Below are 13945 nucleotides of genomic sequence, written 5' to 3'. Positions count from 1 at the left end.
TATCTCTAAGCATACAGTAAGAGTGAACACTTAGAGAGAAATGGTGTTTGGGAAAATCTGTCTTCTGATTTTTTTTCATGTGAAGACAACAAACTTGCTGGAAGGCATGCTAGCAGCAACTGATAATGCTAGAAAAGAGGTGTTCTTAAGAGCTTTCAGACTGCACTTTTGTGTGTGCATATGTCTGAAAAATAATATTAAACCAAACAATAATATGTTTTATTGCATTTACATTTGGACTGTGGTAATTTTTTGTGGAAGGAAATGCTTTACCTTTTCTGCCGTTCCCACCCAGCTTTTTTGTCCCATATAAATCTCTGCTATGGAAGCATTTTCACTTCACCTTCTTCTAATTCAAAGTAATAAAATATAACCATACAAAGCACAGAAATCCTGCTTTACTGCTATTTCCCTATGGAAACATCACTTTCCCATTTTCCTGATGGAAAGAGTGATGTAAATAACAGGGAAATATGCAAATTTTTTTTAATAGAAAGGGAAGTAATTGCTATGTTTCTGGCTTATTTAAGCTAATTTGGTGACTTGTAAACTAAGCATTTGCTTAGAATACCTGCACTGTTGAAAAATGCTTTCGGTGTGATTTTTTGGTATTAAACAGTAGTTGTCTCATCAGTAATAAATGAGCCTTATAGAAAATGGATGATTCTGACTACATTTTCACTTCTGAGAGCACTTCTGTGAACTGTTCTGTAACCACAAAGGCCCACTCTTCTCACAGAGGTGTTCAATGCTGTTTTATCCTATGCAGCTTTGCAGTATGGCTTCTGAAATGGTCTCCAGCCATAGCAGGAAACCTTTGGGCCTTGACATTTTATAACATTACACTTTAAGCAGTCCAGATATCTCTGTGCCAATCTGTGGGATATTTACAAGCTGGAAGAAATGTTTAAGATAGTCCAGTGTATAGGGGAATCAATTTTATTTTCTTTTGTTCTCTAGACTCTTGTCTCTGTTGCAGCATTGTCATGTAGAGATGGAAATATTAGGTGTATAGGTTGGTATACAGGATATGAAGAAACCCCAAAACTAAGAAACAAATTGATTTTCCAAAGTTTTTATCTTAGGTTAATTTCTGTTTTAGTAACAAAAAAGATAAATGCCAATAGAAGTCATATGCTAGCTGCCTTCAAAACCTTGTAATTCTGTGGCATGTAGCCACTCTGAAGTCTTAGCACAGCATTCATTGTCAGGGAGTTATCTTTAAAGAATCCAACGTGTGACAGCAATCTTGAGTGTAGCCAAGGCTTTTATTTGAACTGAAGTTTAATTTGTGGCACGTTTGTGTCTCTGATATCTGTAGAAGCATATCTGTATTCAAAGCCACACACAGCACATTAAGCTATCCTGAAAACTGGCAGACTGTCCAAGAAAGCTATTAAAGCAAGAGTACAGAAGGATGCTGGGTTACAGTGATGGATGGGTGTTGTGTCTGTCTGTGCTTTGGTGCTGGTGGCCTGACTGATGTCCTCTTAAACCAGCACTCCTCAAATGCACATTGCTGTCAGGTATTCACTCAAAGGTGTGGAAGGCAGCTTGGGCAGAGCAACTGTGGGGGGGAAAACAGAGGACAAAGGATGTAGCAACATGGTTCTTAGGGTGTTGGGGTTATATTAGAAAAAAATAAGGCTGCAGTGCTTTTATGAGGATTCAGAAATACTAGGACAGTGCTGAAGAGTGACTATTCAATGCTGTATTTTTTTCTGTGGTGCTTTTTTATGATTTTATGAGTGAGATTGAATCATGACTTTGCAGTTGCAGGAGGATCTCAAATGCATTTGGGTAAGCTTAAAGTTAGTTCTTTTACTGACTTTTTTTAAAACGATGCATCTTTTCCCACAGTTCTTATAATTGTTTGGTTGTGAGCTGAAATTAATAAGTGCTTTTCTGTTCTGACTTTTTTATAGTCTTGGTTGCTTGTGGTACAACAAACAGAACAACTGAGCAAAATAATGAAGACACATGCCGAGGATCTTAATTCTGGGCCCTTGCATAGGCTTACAATGATGATCAAAGATAAGCAGCAAGTTAAGAAGAGTTTTGTAGGTGTTCACCAACAAATTGAAGCAGAGATGTATAAGGTATTTTATTCATCTGTGCTTGATAAATTGATAATAAATCTCTGTGTTTAAAAATATTAAATTAAGATAATTTTTTTTGGGTTTTGTTCATACTGTGGTAGGAGCATAGTGGGTGATATGTAGAATGCTTAGTTTAAATTTTAATAATTTTCTACACAGATTTTCTTTCCTGATAGCTAATAAGACAAAGATGAAAAATTTCTTCCATATGAATTTCAGTGGACAGATACCACTGGAAATGCTCTGTTAGTAGAGGATAATTAATTCTTGTGTGACACTTCTCTATTCCATCTCCTTTCTGTTCTAATTCCACTCTAGGCATTCATGGAAATTGGGCACTGTAAACTGTTGTTAATGAGTGCTCTTGGCAGTCCAGACTCTTTTGGGTGGAGACAGGCTGTTCTAGTCCCTGTTCTAAAATATAAAGCAAGTGTAAACCAAACATTGAGGCTGCAGGTGGAACTCTTCAGAGTGTTTTCCATGACATATCTGTTATCCTGCTTGTGTTCAAAGTGATGTATCTTGTCAGTAAAGCTGACAGAAATCAGTTTCAGATGCTCTGGGGGAAATGTAGCTACAGATGTCAAAAATCAGAGCAATAGTCTGAAAGGTCTACTGAGAGAAGGAAAAGCACTGTTTCTTCTTTCTTCCAGCAGAGAATTTGGGATTTGAAGTAATGTAATTAAAATGTAACATCTGAGTAAAGCAGTAACACTGTCATGGATTGACGAGTAAAAAGTTCTTGGGCCAGTTATGAGAAGAACTTGGAGCTATTCTGTATTTAAACTAAGACTATTTTAAATTAAATACATTGGCTGTAATAAGATTGTTTCCCTAACATGCTAGAATCTTGGCATCTTCCTCAGGTAGGGACTGTGGGGATGTCTTTTTTGATGCATGGTCTGTTGGCTGTCATTATCTGAAAAACTTCAAGCCAAATAATCATTTGCTGCTATTTATGAATTGGTGTATCTCAAAAATGTTAGAACGAAAGAAGAGGAAAAACTGGTAGCATGTGATAGAAATAATAAAAATTACAAAGAGTTGCAGGAAGATAAAAAGAAAGATAAGAAAGAAAGGCGGAATGGAGTTAAGACTGCTGGAAGTTCAGGTATAGTTTGAAAAGAGACTATGCAATGTTTTGTTTTCTGTTAATAGGCCAAACTCTAATAGAACCTCTAATAAAAATGTCTTTTAGAATAAGACTTTTCCAAAAAAACCATAATGCAAACTCAGCATTTGCCAAATTATTATTACAAACCATATTGGCTTTATTTTATTATGGGCTGCATAGCCATGAATGTATTTTGCATCCTGCTGATTAAGCTTGCATTGTTGTTTGGTTAGAGGTTTTTTGGGTTTGTTTTCTTTTTTTCCCCTTCCTGAATTTGCAAAGAAGTATTTGAATAGTGTTCTCCTATTGTTAGCTGACATTGTTCAATATTTTGTGTACCTTACCTGGAGCACTTTAAGAATGATTCCCTGAAATTCAAAAGACTTCTCATGTTCTGTGATATTATTTCTGCTTTTGTTATGCGCAGAGGTAATATGCCAATTATATCTCAGGACAGTATACAAAGGTTGTGAACATCAGTGTCTGTGCAGCTCTGATTTTTACGATAAGATGGCATAAAAATGTGTTTAGGTGAAATGCATGTATGTAATCCTTTCTTATTCTAGACACCTCTACAATGAGGAATCTTACAGGGGAGATTCTTAAGGACAGTCAAATAACATGGCTTTTGCATAAATGTAATAAGACTTGTATCTTGTAGATTTATTCCAGTTTCTATTAAGATGTTGAATAATTTTCTTTCTTAATGAAATTTGAGGGGGAAAAAGTAGAATACTGTGCTAATTAGGTGGTTGAGACCTTTTAAAATAAAAATGGAATTTAACGTAATCCTTGACCATCTTAATTCCTTAAATGTTCTTTGGGTACAGACATGCTGTTGGTGTTGGTTTTATCTGTTAGAAAAACGTAATCTCAGAATCATAATGTAGTTGTTATAAAGGTTTCCTAATGCTAGTGCCCTGTTTTATTTTTTGGTTTTCTATAAGAGAAGCTGTTCTTGTTATTTAGGTCTTTATTGTGATCATTACTTCCTAATTGCTTTTTTTCCTCCATTTGTGACGGTGTCTTTAAATACAAGTTTGTCATAAAGTTATTTCTCCTATCTCACCTTTATTGGTGTATAGTAACAGCAGATCTGTATAATTTACAGAATGCAGAAATATGAGATGAGTGTATGTGATTGATGTGGAGAAAAGGTTCTGCCTTCAAATTAAATATTGCACAGTTGGCCCAAAAATAGAAGTGTAGACAACACTTTGTTGGATCTTTAAGGAATTACATTAAGTTTTCAGATGTTGGTGAAAGTAGTGTTATCTGGGCCTTGCCTCATGAAAAAAGGGGAAAACTATGAACTTCAGCCTTCTTCCTGCCAGCTACAAGAGGAACAATTTTTCAGTAGAATGAACTTCTTTTTTTTGCACATTCACTTAGAGGAGCACTTCAGTTAAAAGTAGTTAATAATTTATCTTCCTTGATTTTCCAATTGAAGTCTGTTACTCTGTTGGATTTTTTTTGGGGGGGGGGTCAGAATTTTTTGTTTTTCTTTACAATACATGGTAGGTTTTTTTGGTATTATGATGGCTGGTTTGTTACTGAGTTTTGCTTGCAAGTTCATGATTTGGGATTATTTCTGAACAGTAATTTTTTGAACAATAGTTATTTCATTATTTCTGCACTAATTTTGTCACACACTGAGTGAATGTTGGGGTAGAACAGAAAAATTTTGTCACCAAAAACATGTTTATGTTCAGTGCTCAGTTTCATGGTAGAGGTTTCCTATTTGGTTGATTGCTTCTGTAGTTGGGTTTTTGTTTGAGTTTTTTTGGTTATTGGTTTGGTATTCCTTTTTAGTGTTTAAGTTTTACAATTGAGAGATTATTTCATGTCAAGTTACTGTTCCTTAGTCATTTGTGTGAAGTGTAATATCTAAAAATTCTGGGGTTTTTTTAGGTGCAAAAAAAATTCCTTCCTATACATAGGACATTTTAAGCCAGCATGATTTGTTAGCAATTTTTCTTTGGCCTTGTAATTGGAATGGAATATTGTCGATGATTAGCTGGATTTTCTGACTATATTTTTAATTACATTCATGTGAATGGGGATTTGTGTCTTAGGGCTCTTACTTAATTCCATGCATTTATTGATTTTGATTTTGCACCATGTAATTTGAACCATATAATATCCTATTAAGATTTTCTCAAGCCGGTGGAAAGTGTAGCATCCTTATCTTGGATAATAAATTCTGTTAATTCTGTTTTACTAATGTTATTTTTTTTTAACGTTGAGAATAAGTACTTTTAATACTTTTTATATTTCTCTTTTCTTAAAGGTCACAAAGACAGAACTAGAGAAACTTAAATCTAGCTACAGGCAACTAATAAAAGAAGTAAATTCTGCCAAAGAAAAGTATAAAGAAGCTGTGGCTAAAGGTATGATTGACTTCATTTTGTATACTTATTAGTGCCTTTTTCAAACCTGCTAAAACACTTACAATGAAACAAGGTAATTTTAAAATATTTTTTATTCTGAGCAACTTGATTACAATATAAAATCTAATTTAGTTTCTTAAGTAAGCCAGGGTGATTGTCATCATGTATGCTTGGTATAGTATAATCTCTTAAAAATTCATAAAATATAAATGGTGATTCTTTTAAGTTCTCGTATGATTCCTTCAGTGGATGTTTTTGAAATCTAAAATTGCTTGGATGTACTCTGGTCTCACCTGTGTTGTAGCTGCAGCCTACTTGTCTGTGAATTATTATTGTTGATACAGTGGCATGAGTATCAGTTCTTGTCAGTGTAACTCATCAAATCTTTGTTAGCCTAATCTAGAAGAGGAAAATAAGTCATTTGCACACTGAGATTTTTTTTTTTTTTTAGGGAGTGATGTGTTCAATCTGCATGGATTTTTAGTCCTGTTGAATTATGCTTGAATGATAAGATAAAAGAGAGCCATTGTTCTATTATGTATTGAAATATTGTGCTAATAGTTCTTATGTGTGCTTCATAGATTTTCTTTTCTTCCTTTAGTGAAAATTGACTGGCAGTATGTAAGTGTAATTCCAAGATCCATCTTAAGGTTTTGTATGAGTGTCTAAATGACAGTTAATATTCTTGGTTCTGTTATAGTATAATTATAGTAGCTCTCAGTGAGAAGAGATTGTTTCTTTCCAGATTTGTCTCAAATTTGGACAAAACAGCAGGGGATAAGAAGTTATGCTTAGCTCTCTTGAACTTTTACTGTTCATTTTCTTTTACAGAAGCTCATAAAGACTTAAAAATAAAAATGCATACTTTGATGTTAATTTGATCCAGTTCCATGTTTTCTATATCTAACTTAATTTGATTTATCTTGGTTTATTCTCAAGTAACTACTTAACATCAGAATATGTAGTATATATAATGGAATATATAATAGGATGTTCGGATCTTAGTATGTTATTTTTAGCCTGTTTTATCCTCTCTTCCTGTTAATAATCTGGTCATTCTCTATTCCTGAAGCACCAAACTTTCCCACTGGAATAAAGGAGTATTTTGTCTGTCACAGCTGTGATGTTTTGATGTGGTTTTGATTAACTGAATTAATGTTTCTTCAGATAGACAGCAAATATAAATTGTTTTTAAGACACTTACCTCCTGTGGTTTTCTTTGACCATCTCTTTCAGACTTTTATCTAATATTTGTCTTATTATAATTCATACTTAATTTCATTTTTGCTAAAATCTCACTTTGATAAACACTGAAGCCCATAAAAATGTTTTTCTCCCAAAAGTTGCAGAATTGCTTCTCTCCTGCTGCATCCCAGGCCCTGTTCCTGTTTACAAATACTAGTGCATTTGATGAGCTACTACAGTTGTTTATCAGCTGCAGATCAGCAGAGCCACTTGAATTTTTCTAAGTATTGGTGTTTCTGAGCTTTTAAGTTGTCAAACTGGTTTGCTGGTGAAGTGGAAAGTTAGGGAAGTCTTAAAATGAAAATGCTTCGTTATTCCAGGGTATTCTTTATTCAGTAAACTATGCTTATTCAGATTATGTGCTATTAAGATACATTACTTTTGTTAATGTAGAAACTGATTCCGTTTTTCATGATTTCAAGAATTACTGAAAACAAGAGCAGAAACAGTGCTTACCAGAGCAGTGAGAGGGCATAACTAAGTATTGAAAATGAGCTGAAAACCATTTTGTTAAACAAATTAAAATCTTTTGACATCAGCTCTTGCAAGTAATGTGCTAAAATAGCCCTTCCAGGTTCATTTATGTAAGATGTTTTTTTAAACAGAGTCTGTTCCTCTGTAGGGACTGTCCAAGTCTGTAAGGCAGTGACTGGCCTTGCCTCTCTGGAGCTAAATGGGAAAACCACCTCTTAGGACATAGAATTTTAGCTTTACCCTGGGGGTTATGTGTGCATTTGTCTAGCACCTGTACAAGCTGGTCCCCAGGAAAAGAATGAAGATCACACAAAGTGGTCTGACAAGTGTTTCTGTTTTGCAGGAGTAGTGATTTTGAAATGTAGTAACTTTTTCTGCTTTGTTGTAGAATAGTAAAGCCGCTTTTGGGTGAGATTAGAGCTGCTAGTGAAAGAGGTACAATTGGTTCTTCAGCTTGTGAAGATAATTGCTTCCTAGTTTTCTAGTTGAGTTATTAAAACATATTAAGCTCTGGGCTAAACACACATGGTAGATGATATTAACTGATAAGGGTAAAGGTTGGCAAAGTTTGTACAGCGGAAAGTGATGTTATGATTTTCTGGAATCAGGAAGTATTCTTAGGTAAATGTGAATTTCTGTGTATGCTACTTTACACCAGTGAAGTGTAACTTTGAATAAATGACACCCTAATTGGAAAGATAAGTGTTAAGGACTGACTAATGATACTGGTTAGTTTACAGGTTTTGTTAGTGTTTGTGCAATGGGTAAATTACATGGTGGGATTTTTTTTATAGTTTTTTAGTGGAGAAAAGGGAACTGATTTTTGAAGGAGTGCAGGAGCTTTATTATGGAAGACTGTGTGCTGTCCAGATCTGGAGGAAGATGAAAGTGTCTGAGATTGTGTTTCAGAAGCTGTTCTGGGGAACCCTCTGCTAGCATTGCTTCTGCATGTGCACCGAGGGAAGCAGTGGGACAACTGTGTTGCAGAGGGAGTACCACTGAGACTTGGCTGCCACTTCCACCTTGGGCTGGGTTGCTCTGCCTTGTTATGGCCACCAGTGTCTGCCTGATTTATTTTGTTTTTTCTAGCCTTTGCCCCAGTTATTCCCATAGGAATCACAAATGCAGTCTGGTTGGTTTTTCTTTTACATGGAGGCTCCAGGTGTCAGGCAGTCTGGTTGATGTTAGTCATTTGCATGATAGTTTTCTGCCCTTTTTTTCCCAGACATTCATTCATATGGTTTTTAATGTATAGGAAGAAATAATAGGCAGAGAGAGGATGAAGTCAGCAAGCTGAACTAGTCCAGTGCCTCTTTAACGAGGCATACTTCAGTTTTGGGGACTCTATGGACAGATTGGATGCAATAGTCTCTTCTAGATTAGAAAGTTTTGTTAAAAGAATTCCACCAAGTATATGTAGTGGGAATGCAGAGCATGTTCATTTGCAGAACTGGGGCATTGGAGTCATAGGGCATGCAGGGGTCTTTGGTGCTAAAGATAAGATCTTATTATATTATTTTTCTATAATGAAATGGACAGCCCTGTGAAACATTCTGGATGTGTGATACTGACAAAAAACAGAGAAAACATTTTACAAGGCAGTCCAAAGTAACAGTCTCAGAGTATATACGAGGCTGAGTTTACAGGGCTGTGCTAATCAGTGATGCTGAGTAACAAGGTGATTAGAATGTGTCATATTGATGTTGGTGCTGTAGAAAAACATATCACGCCAAAATTTGTGCCAGATGGAAAAACCATGGTTTCACTAAAGAAGTCACAAATCTTCTGAAATAATTTAATGAATATGTATTAAGAATACAAAATAGAGACTGTAGGACAACTGTAAGTATCGTGTGATATTTCATTACATTTTGAATCTCATTTGGTTGGATTAGTAACTGCTTCCACTTAAGTTTGCTGTTTGCACAATTATTTTTGTTTCTGCAGGATCTAAGAGAGATCTAAGTATAGTTCAGTGTGTCTGTGGGGTGTTTCAAATATTTTCATCCTTGAATCTTTTTATTAAGTATTACTGCTTTATAAATAAGGAAATAATGTTGACATGAAACAATAATATACTCCATTCATTACAGGTTTTTAAAGAAGTTTAAATGCTTCAATAAAATCTAGCATCTGTTTTAAATAATTTTGGCATTAGATATTGAAGTCTGAAAGGGTTGCTCATATATTGGTAAAAATTGGAAGTTGGAACAGAGCCAGTGTCACTTTGGGAGGTTCATACTGATTTTTGATACAATGTATTCTTTGGAAAAAATTACAGGTTTTGTGTAAATACATTAGTTATGGATGTTTATTGTAGTCTTATTCAGTTCATTACTGATTGAATGTAGAAAATATTTTGCAGTGCTCTTATGTGACACAATAGATCTGAAATATATAATAAAGGAAAACATACATGGATTCTAAGTATTTAATATTATAATTCCATTTTATGCTGCTACAGCATAAAAAATACTTCATCAAATTTCTCTAGGCTTGTGTTCCCTGACAACATTGTGATTTAGTGGAGCTTAGAAATACTAAGTGTGCACCTACCACATTATGCCACATTGCGTCTGCTGTAAGAATGTTTTTGCTGCAACTCAGGTGATTTAATAATTCAGAATTTGTGACTTCTGTGGTACATACTGTAGCTTTACAGCAGCATAAGCTCACATCTGTGATAAATAAGGGAGCTGTTAAAAAATCTTTCATTAAATCATTGTCCTACTATTCTTTGTAACAGCCAAGTGGTCAGAAAATACTTATTAGATGGCTGGTGCATTCATTGTGAGAGGCCTTTAAAATTGTTATTATACAACCGGTGGCAAATGTTGCCTGTAGTTCTTGCTGCAATGAGGGAAACTCCTATTAAGATTTTTTTTTTTTAAGCTTAGTTTTGACTGAAACTCTCATATTGTTAAGACAAAACAAGTAACACTGGCTGAACTGGTCTGTCTTACTCACAGAGGCCAGCATGCTGCATAGATTTAAAATTAATGCTCTACTGCAAGTGTTTCAACACATATATACTACCAGTGCTTTTGCTTGGAAGGAGTAGGGTTGTTTCTTCTGTACAAAATAAAGCTTCTAGAGCAGGAAACCCAAGGGAGTGGAAAGAGATCATGGTGACTACTTATGGAGTGTGCGACCAGCTTGGATGTACTGTTTCCACTACACACAGACATGCAGCCCCAGGATGTGCTCTCCTCACAGACCAGCAGACACTGGACAGAGAACTGGCTGGAGGTTCTTAATACCTTGCCCTGACAGTATCTGACAGCAGTTCAAAAGATGGAATATTAATTTTTGCTATTTTTATGCTATATTGCTTGCTTAAGATGATAGCTTTGGTGAACTCATTCTAAACTCAGAAGTTTAGATGTGGTATTCTGTAAATTTGAACTCTGAGTATACACAAATAGTTTTGGGATTTTTTTTCCGCATTATTAAACTGTTCATTCTTTTCAATCATTAATTTGTTAAATAATAATTGGGAGAAATCTATCCTCTTCTCAGAAGCTGGTTGAGAGGAGAAAAGAGTAAGGGATTTTGAAGAAATACATTAATGTAACAATCTTGCATGACATAAAAGGGAAAAGACCTTTGAGATTGAAGGTAAATCCTATCTTGTTTCTGTCTGTCTTTGTGATTTTCATCTTGTAAAACCTGTGTTAATTGAGATCACTGTTGTTTGCTTATCTTGATTTGCAAAGTGACGATAAGGCTGATGACCCACTAAATTTCTGAGTGTGCTTCCAGAGACAGAACTAACAGTCAAAGCTGTCCTAGTTTAGTGGCAGCAGTTTGCATAAAAATTGCTTTGTAGATAGGAATTTGTAAAAGTGTAAATTGGGCGTGGAGCAGCTGGAGAGCAGCCCTGCAGAAGCGTCCTGGGATGCTGGTGAATGGCAGGCTCTGCACCATCAGCAGGGTGACAGGTGTCAGTCATCTGGGGTGCATCACACACAGAACATGCAGAGCCAACCAGAGGGGATTGTCTTCTGTATTTAGTGTTGCTGAGGCCTCACCTGGGGCACTGAGAGTGGTTCTGGGCCTCACACGTGAGGAAGGATGTGAAGGCTCTGGGATGCTGCCTGAGGAGGGCAGTGGAACTGGTGGAAGGGCTGGAAGGGCTGTGCTGTGAGGGGCTGCTGAGGAGTTGGGGTTTGTCCATTTTGGAGAAAAGGAGGCTGAGGAGTGACCTCACTGCTCTCTGCAGCTTCCTGGGGAAGTGCAGAGGGAGGGGCTGATCTCTTCTCCCTGGGATACAGGGACAGGACGCATGGGAAGGGCTCACAGCCGTGCCAGGGGATGTTCAGACTTGAAGCTAGGAAACTTTTATTCATTGAGAGAATGTTTGAACATTGAAACAGGCTTCTCAGAGAGGTGGGGGATGCCCCAAGCCTGTCAGTGTTTAGCAGGCATTTGGGCGATGTTCTCCAAAACATGCTTTAGTTTTCTGCTAGTCCTGAATTGATTAGGCAGTGTAACTTCATGATTCTTGTAGGTCCCTTCCAACTGGAATATCCCAGCCTGGCCTAGCCTTAGGGAAGTGAAGCCAGGCTCAGTATGGGAGTCCAAATGATTCAAAAGTCATGTAACTGGTGTTTTTTTTGGGATCAATATGAACTATTGTATGAGGAAGTAATTTTCATAATTACCTATGGTATTTAGATGTTTCTAGCATTATAGCATGAAATATGGAAGTTAGGAGATAATTTGGATCAGGAAGGTCCTGAAATCAGTTAAATGGGTAATATAGAGTGATCAATTACAGAGCAAGTTCTACAACCTGTATCTTTCCCATTGCACAATGAAAATCTGGGAAATTGAAAAAACTGTGGAAATAGAACCGGAAAAGTGAGAAGATTGTCTCCAAAAGCAGGGTGCAATGGTTTTTTTTTTCAGGAACTAACTGTAAGTTGTGTAATGTATTGTATTGGTAATCAGTTAACATAAATATACATAATTACATTGGTTTGATGTATTAAAGTAGTCTTTTTTTTCCCATCATATCTAGGCTTTTAAATGATTTGCTGTAATTTAAGTGCTTAGTCCATACTAAAATTCAATTGAGATAAAGACCATGTCCCATTTTGCTCCAGTTTCAGTCTGTGGAGCAGCTGAGTCAAGTTTTATGATTCTCTAATGTAAAAATATTTTTTTTATTAAAAAAATATGTTTATAGAAAAAGAGCTATTTGAAAGACATGGCCATCTCATTCATGAGTGTAAAGAATGTGTTCAATACCATAATGTAAGCAAATAATGTAATGGAGTGTTCTTTTTCAGGTACAATTAAATAATGCTCTGTGAAAAGGTGTATCTCCAAAGTTGAAATAAATAAGGAAGTGACTGTTTTGGAGTTTTGGTATTGATAAACAAATGTAAAGACAGCAAAATACTCAGAAATTGTCTTTGTTGTTGAAAATGCTAAAAAAAGGTGTAGATGGAAAGAAAAATGCAGTTCTGGAAAATTATGGAAAAACTGCAGTTATAAACAATGGGAAATGCATTGTAGATCACTATATGCATTGACAGCTTTATAGTTTAGTGCTGGTATTTACAAAAATAAAAGTTTCTAAATCAAACTGAAGAAGAAAAGTTTTTTCTGTCTTAAAAATTGTTATGTGCTCAAGACCTGCATACTTGCTCAGGGGAGGATTGTTACTTCCATTAAAAAAAAAAAATAGCAAAGGCTCTGATTCTCCCCTCTTTTTCATGTAAAAATTTTCTGATACCAACTACTGTGATACGTAGTGAGATTTTAATCCAGAAAATTGCAACAACTCTGGAGCCAAGCTGCTTAATGTACTGTGGGACTTTACCTGTTCCCTCCATAATCCTAACCCCTAAGGTTGCTCCTTCTCTGTCACTCCTCACCCATCCTGATGCAGCACTCCAGCTGGTCTCTCCTGTAAAGGGCAGCTCCCTCTCCTTGACTTCCAGGAATCTGAACTCTCCATTGCATTGCACCAGTCCTGCCTCTGCGATCCTGACAATATCCCACCCCTACAGCTGCACACAGACACCCAACTCACCACGCCTACTGCTCACGCTGCATACAGTGATACACAGGCATGTCATCCCAGCATGCTGAGGTCCTGGAAAGGATTTGTGGAACTTCTCACACTGGTGCTTTGCAGGAACCTTCTTGCCCACCTGCACCTGCTGATTTGTTTTCTTTGTGATTGATCCCTTCCCATCTTACCATGCCCTTTCCTTAGCAGTCTCCTTCCTCAGGACTGTGGGTCACTCTCACCTTCCTGTGTAGTTCCTAGTTTAAAGCCTTCATAATGACAAAAATACTTTTGCCCCGCTTAGGAAGGGGCTTCCTATCTTTCAAGCAGATGGTGGTCTGCAGAAAGGATCCCATGGTTTTAGAATCCAGACCCCCGTGGCTGACACTGGTTCTGCAGCTGCTTGCCAGCCTGTACTGTCAGTGCTCTCCTTGCACCCTTTCCCTTCACTGGCAGGATTAAGGGGGACACAGCCTGGTCCCTTTTACTTTTCATGTCTGTCCTTAGGGCTCTGTAGTCACTTTTGGTACTGTCCAGATTTCCCCTGCAAGTGTCATTGCTGCCCACATTTCTTATGACATTGCCTCTGCTGCTCTTCCCT

At 36.6% G+C, this 13945-nt stretch overlaps 1 protein-coding gene across 3 annotated transcripts in view; it reads left to right on the top strand.

The window, feature by feature from the left end:
• The window catches only part of FER (FER tyrosine kinase), a 153981-nt gene that overhangs the window by 20546 nt on the left and 119490 nt on the right, over positions 1-13945 (top strand). For all 3 annotated transcript variants that reach the window (XM_021524773.4, XM_021524774.4, XM_085566655.1), the window contains 2 exons: positions 1926-2099; positions 5504-5603. In XM_021524773.4, coding sequence (XP_021380448.1) covers positions 1926-2099; positions 5504-5603 — 274 coding nt within the window. The remainder of the gene's footprint in view (positions 1-1925; positions 2100-5503; positions 5604-13945) is intronic.

The sequence above is a fragment of the Lonchura striata genome, chromosome Z (genome assembly GCF_050655825.1).
Source record: "Lonchura striata isolate lonStrDom1 chromosome Z, ASM5065582v1, whole genome shotgun sequence".
NCBI lineage: Eukaryota > Metazoa > Chordata > Aves > Passeriformes > Estrildidae > Lonchura > Lonchura striata.
Note: the sequence above shows the minus strand (reverse complement) of the source record. Positions and strands in the feature narration are given on the sequence as shown.